General features: G+C 46.6%; 2 protein-coding genes across 2 annotated transcripts; one reads left to right on the top strand and one right to left on the bottom strand.

Annotated features, from left to right (window-relative positions):
- Window positions 1–712: 712 nt before the first annotated feature.
- On the top strand, window positions 713–5,120 carry LOC127314511 (uncharacterized protein At4g37920). Its single transcript, XM_051344984.2, has 6 exons — window positions 713–1,062; window positions 1,463–1,740; window positions 2,028–2,193; window positions 2,631–2,872; window positions 3,843–4,030; window positions 4,579–5,120. Exons 1-6 carry the CDS (start codon window positions 795–797, stop codon window positions 4,799–4,801), a joined length of 1,365 nt encoding a protein of 454 aa, XP_051200944.1. The 5' UTR covers window positions 713–794; the 3' UTR covers window positions 4,802–5,120.
- A 1,742-nt stretch (window positions 5,121–6,862) lies between these two features.
- LOC127314513 (pre-mRNA-splicing factor CWC21-like) lies at window positions 6,863–7,985 on the bottom strand. Its single transcript, XM_051344987.2, has one exon. It carries the CDS (start codon window positions 7,406–7,408, stop codon window positions 7,058–7,060), a length of 351 nt encoding a protein of 116 aa, XP_051200947.1. The 5' UTR covers window positions 7,409–7,985; the 3' UTR covers window positions 6,863–7,057.
- Window positions 7,986–8,638: the final 653 nt, after the last annotated feature.

The following is an 8,638-nucleotide window of genomic DNA, read 5'->3' as shown; positions in this document are numbered from 1 at the left end:
TGATGCTCGCATTCCTAGGAACTTGCTAATCGTTAGGGCCGCCACCATTGCCACCTTTGAGCCATGCTAGTCTTTCAAAAAGTCAAAGGTAGATCTAGAGACCCCATAGTCTGGCATCCTTTTTTTTATAAGGACCATGATTCTCCTCCCTGATTTAAGGCACTAGCTGTCACCGCGGGTTGGTAATTCACAATTTTCACGTGTTTCGTGGTGAAGGGAGATTTTCTTTTACCTTTAGGGCATGTTCGGTTACACCCGACCCCGGAGGGATTGGCATGGAATGGCAAGGAATCACGTTTAATTCCCGGTTAATACCTCCCAATCCGTGTCAACCCCGCTCAAACCGAACATGGCTTTATGTGTAATTGTAGATATGGATCGAAGTTAGATGTACATGACAAAACAACACAAAGATTTTTCAATCATTTGAGCGGGTTTCTTGGTGTCGCCGAGGATTATACAAGAAGAGGTTATAGCCCGCTACTTATGGCCTCCAAAAGTTCTGATTGTGCGTGCCGTTGTGGTTGTTACTCCCCCTGTTTTTATAATTTATGTGGTGGTTTTAGTTCAAAAATTTAAGGACGAGAATTATTGCATGGAGGAAGTACACGGATTTTTTTTTTCAGTCAGCCGCCCTCTTCAGTCTTCAGTGGAGCCGTGGAGGATGAAAAGAAAAGCGAGGTTGTGACTTGTGACCGTGTGAGTGAAACGGTGGAAGTTACTTCCAAGTTGAAGCAGCCTATCCGAAACAGCCAAACCCGGTAACTATTCTACACTCCCCACGTCGAGCCCCAATGTCCTACTCCGGCGACCCCTTGGCGCCGCTCCGGCAGGCGGAGGCGGTTCGCCACGCCCTCCCGGCTGCCGCGGCTCCCCAGTTTGCTCCCAGCTACCGCTCCCACTGTCGTCCGAGACACTCTCCTCGCCTCGCCTGCGCCCGCGGGCTCCCTTCCGCTGCCGCTGCACCACCCCACACCCACCTGTTCTCTCGTGGTCGCCCCCATCCTCCTCCCTTCTACTGTACTGCTGGCGTGGGGACTCGGACGGTGTCTTCTTGTCCAGGTAAGGAGCCGCACTTGATTTGCTTGCTTGGGTGGATGGATTTGATTGTTCTGCGATTACAAATGTGCGGATTGAAAGCAAGTGGTTGCATTTTTAATTAGAAACCTTAAAAATAGGCCAAGAAGGTGCCGTACGAATTAGAATCTCTTGATTTGTATTGGTAAGGCTAATAATTTCTTATAGAAATTGATAGTAGTTTTAGCAAGGAACACTTAAATTTAGTTGTTTAGTTGTACGTAATGGTTAATATTAGTTTGACTAGTACGTTTTTTCCGCGAAAAGGTCAAATTCTTATTTTGCAATGACAAATTTGTTATCCTAAGATCATGTACCTGCCTGCACATACACTAACTTTCTGTACCTTGCAAATACGTTATTGAGTTACTTAATGGAATTGCAGGATGTGTGGCTAGCCCAACTAATACTAAAGCGATGGATGACCAGACTGAGAGTGAAGTTGTAATGGGGTACACGATGACCCAAATCTGTGATAAGTTCATCGATGTCTTCATGCATCAGAAACCAGAAACAAAGGACTGGAGGAAAATATTGGTGTTCAGAGAAGAGTGGCAAAGATACAGACCACACTTCTACAAGCGGTGTCAGGCACGCATAGATGCGGAAACTGATTCTCTTGTAAAGCAAAAGTTGGTTGTACTTGCTAGAAAAGTAAAGAAGGTATGTTCTTTTTAGCAGTGCCAAAAAGCCTATATGTCCTGCTTGAACTATGAGCCAGCTTTTTGTTATTTCATTTGTGTACCGTCCTCGCCTATATAAATCTGGTTTGACAAAGATATGTTTCTCAAGATAATCTTCTAGCCATCAATCTTGAAACCTTCATATATTTAGATTACATAATGATAGTATTGTTTCGTTAGTGGCACCATACTCAATCAAGGGAAGTGCTTATATGCATCATATGACATTCTTATGAACCCTCTTATTGTTTGCACTTACTTTGTTAGATCGACAATGAAATAGAGAAGCACATGGAACTCTTCACAGAGCTCCGTGAGAATCCAACTGATATCAATGCTGTTGTTGCAAGAAGACGAAAGGATTTCACTGGAGAGTTCTTCCGCAATCTTAATTATCTTGTTAATGCTTATAATGGCCTTGATGAGCGAGATGGTAACTTTCTACCTTAACACTTCTTGACTCGCAAACTGCACTTATTCAATACACTCTTGTTGTTTGAGTATCGATCCAACCAGCCACTAAGATATACGTACAATGTGAAAGGATATAGAAACAGACCAAGCAAATCGGATCTGTGTCTTTCTTGAGAACTTGCAGCATGATCTCTGGTTTCAAACAGTCATAAAATAAACAAAAGAACATGATGCAGATTTTTGAGAAGCTATGGCTAGATTATAAATCTGCTTCTAACGCTTTGTCTGGTTTTAGTTAATTCTGTCTATTTATTATATTGAGCATGTGCACCTAATTTACATCAGTTTGTTATTCTGTGAGAAATGAAGAAATGTATCTACTTCACTTCAGTTACTTAATTATCGTGTTTTTCTTCTATGTGCTGATTTTTTTTTTCTCGTCCCTACATTATGCAGCAATTGCCAGGCTTGGGGCTAAGTGTCTATCTGCAATTCATGCATATGATTGCACACTGCAACAGTTGGACATTGATTCTGCTCAGTCAAAGTTTGATGACATACTGAATTCTTCTTCACTAGATGATGCATGTGACAAGATAAAAAGTTTAGCTAAGGCTAAAGAACTTGACTCATCTTTAGTTCTTCTGATTAATAGAGCTTGGGCTGCTGCAAAAGACTCCAAAACTATGAAGAACAAGGTTGGTCTAAGTGAAATGTAACATTTTTATAAGATATCCATTCTTAGATAATATTTTCTTGCTACATATATTCTTGCCCCACCTGAGACGTGGGAACACCATATGAAGCACTTCAACCCATAGGAATATTTAACACCCTAGATCAATGAGGCGAGTGATATTATAGCTTTGTACTTTGGCTTGTAGTTCCACCAGGTCCACTATTTAAAAGGGTCATGGACATATGTCATTTTACCTTTTTTTATTATGAACATTTTACCTTTTCATTCAGTACTTCAATCTTCAGAAATTAATAGGAGTTGGTATGACACATATAGATTAGTTGGCTCCCAAGAATGCAAAGGAATCCTATAAGGATTCCCATTTTGTTCTTTCTGCTTTATGGTTCAAGATATATGCCTTCCTGCAAAGTACAAATTGAAATGTACCCAGTAGCACTTAAGAAAAATGTAGAGAATACTAGGTGCAGTAAGCTGTCAGGATAGAAATTAGACTAGCCAACTAATCACACAAATTTCTTTCAACTTTTTAGTGCAAAATCATTGCGATTGCAGTCAGGGCTGTATACGTAGTACCTGCAAAAAGAATTGATAGACCTCATCAGTAACGGATGTGTCTGGAACTGGTGCTTATAGAGTGTAGTACATAGTAAGGTACTTGGAGCAATCATACCCTTTATAGTTGCAATGTCATGGCTCGCTGTCTTCATAATTTGCTTCTCATACATCATTATGGAATAAAATTTCCAAATTCATTTTAAGTTTCTATCTTCGATCACCTATTAGATTTTCAAACCACCTAGATATTTGTATACAGAAATTTCTTTACTGCTTAATACTTATCAATTTTAGTGAGCATTAGTATTTGTCCGTTGTAATTAATCTTCATATGTTTTCGGCTAAAGGAATCCTTATACTATTATTAGATAAGACTTGCAGCAAATGTTTTCTTACACTCTTGTATGGCATAGGTCAAGGACATAATGTATCATATTTATACAACTACAAAGGAAAGCCTCAAAATCATTTCACCTCCAGAGATGAAGCTTCTGAAGTACCTACTGAATATTGAAGATCCTGAAGACAGATTTGCTGCCCTTGCGACCGCTTTCTCTCCAGGAGATGAGCACGAGGTCAAGGATGAAGATGCTCTTTACACGTAAGTAACTATTGATGAAGATATCTATGTAAAGTCCAATTGTTTCACCTGCAAAAGGATTTTTCCCATGGGTGCATAATTGTTGTGTTACACGCATCTAGTTTTCTTGTTCATTTCTTTTATCAACAGTATTTGAGTTGATTGTAGTAGTCAATGGTTAATGTTTATTATATTACTGTTTAAGCAAGGATTCACTGGGGTCAGCGTGCTCTAGTGAAACTACTATGTAATGATGATAGGTAAGCATTAAGATGACTTTTCCAATTTTCACCCCCCATCAAAAATTGTTGCCATGGGGATGTCTGAAACTCAATCAAATCTTTGGAACATCTTCAGATTGAAGTATTATTTTTCCAAATTTAATTTTAGAGTTAGATTTAAACAAATAAATTTCTTGCTTTGGCATCTTCCATACTTCTTTTGCTTCACTAGTCAGTCATTGTTCAAGATTCCGTAAGTGCTACATTGTACATGTGGGTTTCCGTCTATCATGATGCTTATGTTTTTTTACGGAGACCTGCTTAATAGGCACCACCTTTCACTTGCAGAACTCCCAACGAGCTCCACAAATGGATCAAGATGATGCTCGATTCGTACCATCTCAACAAGGAGGAGGCGGACTTCATGGATGCCCGAAGGATGAGCGATCCAGTCATCATCCAGCGGTTGATTCTTCTCAAAGAGACGGTCGAGGAAGAATACATGAAGCAGTACATAAACCCAGAGGACCAAGAATCAGATGGCAGGGAAGAACCAGAATACTACCCGTAGCTGTAACACCTTTGATTTGATAATGTTTTGTAGCTGTATTATCGAAGAGAAGATGTTTTTTAAGGTGCTAGGGCAGTTACATCCTTAAGAGATAGTGTAGGTAGAGGTATATCCTGTCCTGTAGGAAGGTCAGGTTTAGCTAAAACTTCAGGTTTTGCATCACGCTGATTGCACATCTGTAAGTGAGACAAGCAATCGCGAAATTCAGTTCAGGGAGAAAGACACCAATGTTTCATGGTCGATCTTGTAGGCAGTAATTATATTGCAACAGTTGTGCTTCGCCTGGTTAACAGTGGCTGTTAAATACTCTCCTCGTGGATCACATAATCTGGTCAAGAATCTTATAGTGTGAGAAACTACTGGTGTATTTTTCATACAAAGCTATAAAGCTCCAGGTTCCACCATCATCAAATAATGGAACATTTGTTCGAACAGATAAAAGAAAACGAAGCAAGCTACAGGTTCACGGTCACACAAAGCAAAGACCGCTATATGTCTATCGCAGTCGCAGGACCTAATGGCGATCAGTTCCATTTCGCCCACATATGAAAATTCCGTAGCTCACCTCCCAGGCATTGGTTATCCTATCTGAACTACTCGTATTTGCAAGAGCCAAATCACCATCTACAACTCTTCTTCCGGTGAAACCATCTACAACTCTTCTTCCTGTAGAAGACATAGTGATTCAGGCGGACTCTTCGTCTGAAGAAACTCCTCTGCTTAGCTTCAGCAAGACGCGAAGTGTTGCTGCAGGAGGCAGCATAATGCAGTTCCATACTTGTAGAGTGCCAGCACCAGCCACAATAATCTTTGTCTTCAGTTTTTCTTGAACCTCCTGCCTAGTATTTCAAAATTGAGCATGCATAGCAAATTGTTTCAGCAGGAGACCTAATCAACTTTCCTTAGAGCAGGTCTACAGGCCCCTTATTTCTATGCCCCGTATAACGCGAGTTTTTCGCCCCGTATCCCAAAAGTGCGTCTTGCTGAACCATTTCGTCTAGCAGATCCCGTATTTCGCCCTGTATTTTTAAAAATTAAAACCCCGGGAAAATTAAACCATAGTTCATCTTCATTGATCATACATTGGATCATACATATACATAACGATCTACTCGATCCTAGCTACTCGAGGATGATGAATGGCACGAAAGGCTCCCTGGCGGCAGCCTCCGCCTCTGCCCTGGCGGCAGCCTCCTCCTCTGCCCTGGCGGCAGCCTCCTTCGCCTCCATCTCCGCCACGGCGGCGATGGCCGCCGCCTCCTCCTCTGCCTCCGCCCGAGCTTTCTCGGCGGCATCCGCCTCGGATTCGGCCACCGCACGCCGGTAGGCCGCGTCCTCCTCCGCCGCCTCCGCGTCCTCCTCCGCCGCCTCCTCTTCCTCCTCGCCGCCTCCGCTTCCACCGCCGCTGGTGCTGCCGATGGTCGCCCTCCATGCCACCTTCGCCGCGCGGTCGCGCTGCCACTGGGCGCGCCACTTCTCGAAGGCTTCGCCGCTCATCGGCTTGAGCGGCGGGTCTTGCCGGTACCACCGCGCACCCGCGGCGTACTCCCGGAGCGGATCCGGCACGTACAGCGCGCCGGCGTACCGGCACGCCGCATGGCGGCTCCCCGCGGCGGAAAGCTTGCACTTCAGTCGCCAGGCTTCCTCCACGGTGTCCGGCGAGCGGGATCGCTTCGATCCGCTCGCCGGAGAGGCTCTACTACGGCGGCGGCGGTCCATGCAGGTGGCGGCGGGTGGAATGCGGCGCGGGGGAGCGACTAATTGCTCGCCGGAGCACGAGGAGGAGGCGGCGGCGCACGGCGGAGCTAGGGTTGCGAGTGAGGGGTTAACCCCTCACTCGCACCTGCGCCCGGTATAAGTAGGGGGCGGAGGAGCCGATTTCCTGGGCCCCGTATTCCGCCGAAACGGGACGGCCCGAATACGGGGCCTGCTAGACGGCCCAAACCGCGCCTGCCCCGTATCTCGCCGGAATTTTACGGGTGGACGGGTTATAAGGGGCCTGTTAGACATGCTCTTAAACTTGCACGAGTTTCTCAACTTTGTGTTGATCAACCCACCAAATGTACATTGATTTACCCATTTGCATAATAATTGGAAATCCAAACAACATACTGAGAGAAATCACTGGTGCAGTACAAGCAAACATATAGATCAACAGCAAGCAATTCAGCAACAAATTCTAAAATTTTCCATCTGGTAATCAGGGCGAGTTCCACGGCGGAAGACTAGCGACGGCGGCGATAGTCAGGAGGAACCCTAGAGAGGCTTCCCCTTCGGCCAGCAGCCGCGCTCCTCCTTCACCGCGGACTGCTTGGCCTCCTCCTCTTCGGCGGCCTTGCGGGCCTCGGCGACGCGCGCCTCGGTCTCGGCCTCGGTGTAGCCCTGCTCCTCGAGCGCCTCGCGCAGCTCCAGCAGCCGCGACTCCAGCGCCCGCTTCCGCTCGTGCTCCGCCATCTCCTCCCTGAAGCCGCGCGCGCCGCCGGGGACGGATGCGGCGGACGAGGAGGGAGAGGGAGAGGGACGGGGACGGAGGAGGAAGTTGTTGGACTGCACGCGGCCGCTGGTGCCGGAGCCCCGCGCGGTCGGGAGACCCACGCCGTTGTACATCGCGACGAGGAGGGAGAGGGACGGGGAAGGAAGGATTTTTTTCCCTCTCCTCTCTGCGATTTCGTAACGGACCCGGGAACGCTAGGACACCCCACGCCTATATATGAGACGCCGCCGCCGCCCCTTTTCCCCAGATCACCAAGTCCGCGTTCACGCAGCCACCAAGAAATCCCCAAATCCCAACCCGAGATCGAAATCGCTCGTCGCGGCGATGGCCGACCAGGGCTCCGAGCAGGCCATCGGCGGCGCCAACGTCGCAGCTGCGGCTCCTCAGAAGGTGGCGCCAGGCACAGGCCTCTCTGACTCTGAGTTGGGCAAGCATGTTGACGCGAAGGCGGAGGCCGACAAGACCATGGGCGAGGAGGAGAAGGCCGTCCCCGAGACCGAAGGCACGGCGCCTGATGATCCTACAGTGGAGGAGGAGGACGACGACACAGAACATTATTATACCACGGATGAAGAACTTAAATGGAGCGAAGATGAGTCAGACGACGATGATGTTGAGTTTCAGGTGGTTGTGGACAGGGTAACCGCAAAGTACAACAGGTACATGCAGAAGTTGCTTGCTCGCGACACATCAGTGGTGTTCACGGATATTACCTTTGATTCTGAGGGTGAAGCGGTCTATGCATGACCACTGTGGCTGCTCTCTAATCCAAGGATTATTTGAGATGAGCATGTACTTTTGCTAGGTCTACCATTGCTTTGCTTGTGTTACCCTGCCTTATCTATCTATCCTCCTATTTGTCTATCTATATAAATTATATCCAGTGCCTATATCTGCATGATATATAGTGTGATCTTGTCAGGCTGTGATGTTAGAGCATCTCTAACAGGTTATGTATAAGTATAATAGAACACCAAAATCTTTCAGCTCTCCGACCAAATAGTGGCGGAGCCACGATTTATTTTTCGCTGGAAGGGCTTTCGCGATGACGCACGGTAAGCTCCTTTTGATCTCACATAGAATTCTGATGGTAAGCTCTCGCCAGGACGGCGACTCGGAGCGAGGGGGAGGGGTCCATGAGGACCGTAAGCTCACCCTGAGCGCGACGGTGTGCTCGGCGGCGGAGGGAGTGGGCAAAGTTGAGTGGATCGCCGATGGCTAGAGTTCGGAACGACGACAACTCAGGTGACAAACGAGGTGAAAGGACACGGATGCCGCCTAGAGGGAAGGTGAATAGGCGGTATCAAGATATATAACTTCAAGTATGAAGGCTACCACAAAGT

This window comes from Lolium perenne, chromosome 7 (assembly GCF_019359855.2).
Source record: "Lolium perenne isolate Kyuss_39 chromosome 7, Kyuss_2.0, whole genome shotgun sequence".
Classification (NCBI taxonomy): Eukaryota; Viridiplantae; Streptophyta; class Magnoliopsida; order Poales; family Poaceae; genus Lolium; species Lolium perenne.
Note: the sequence above shows the minus strand (reverse complement) of the source record. Positions and strands in the feature narration are given on the sequence as shown.

Excerpts from the sequence above, each read along its gene's own strand:
- LOC127314513 (XM_051344987.2), bottom strand. The coding sequence starts at position 7,408 with ATGTACAACGGCGTGGGTCTCCCGACCGCGCGGGGCTCCGGCACCAGC.
- LOC127314511 (XM_051344984.2), top strand. The coding sequence starts at position 795 with ATGTCCTACTCCGGCGACCCCTTGGCGCCGCTCCGGCAGGCGGAGGCG. Across the intron at positions 1,741-2,027 it reads TTGCTAGAAAAGTAAAGAAG|ATCGACAATGAAATAGAGAA; the intron begins GTATGTTCTTTT and ends TTACTTTGTTAG. Across the intron at positions 4,031-4,578 it reads GATGAAGATGCTCTTTACAC|AACTCCCAACGAGCTCCACA; the intron begins GTAAGTAACTAT and ends TTTCACTTGCAG.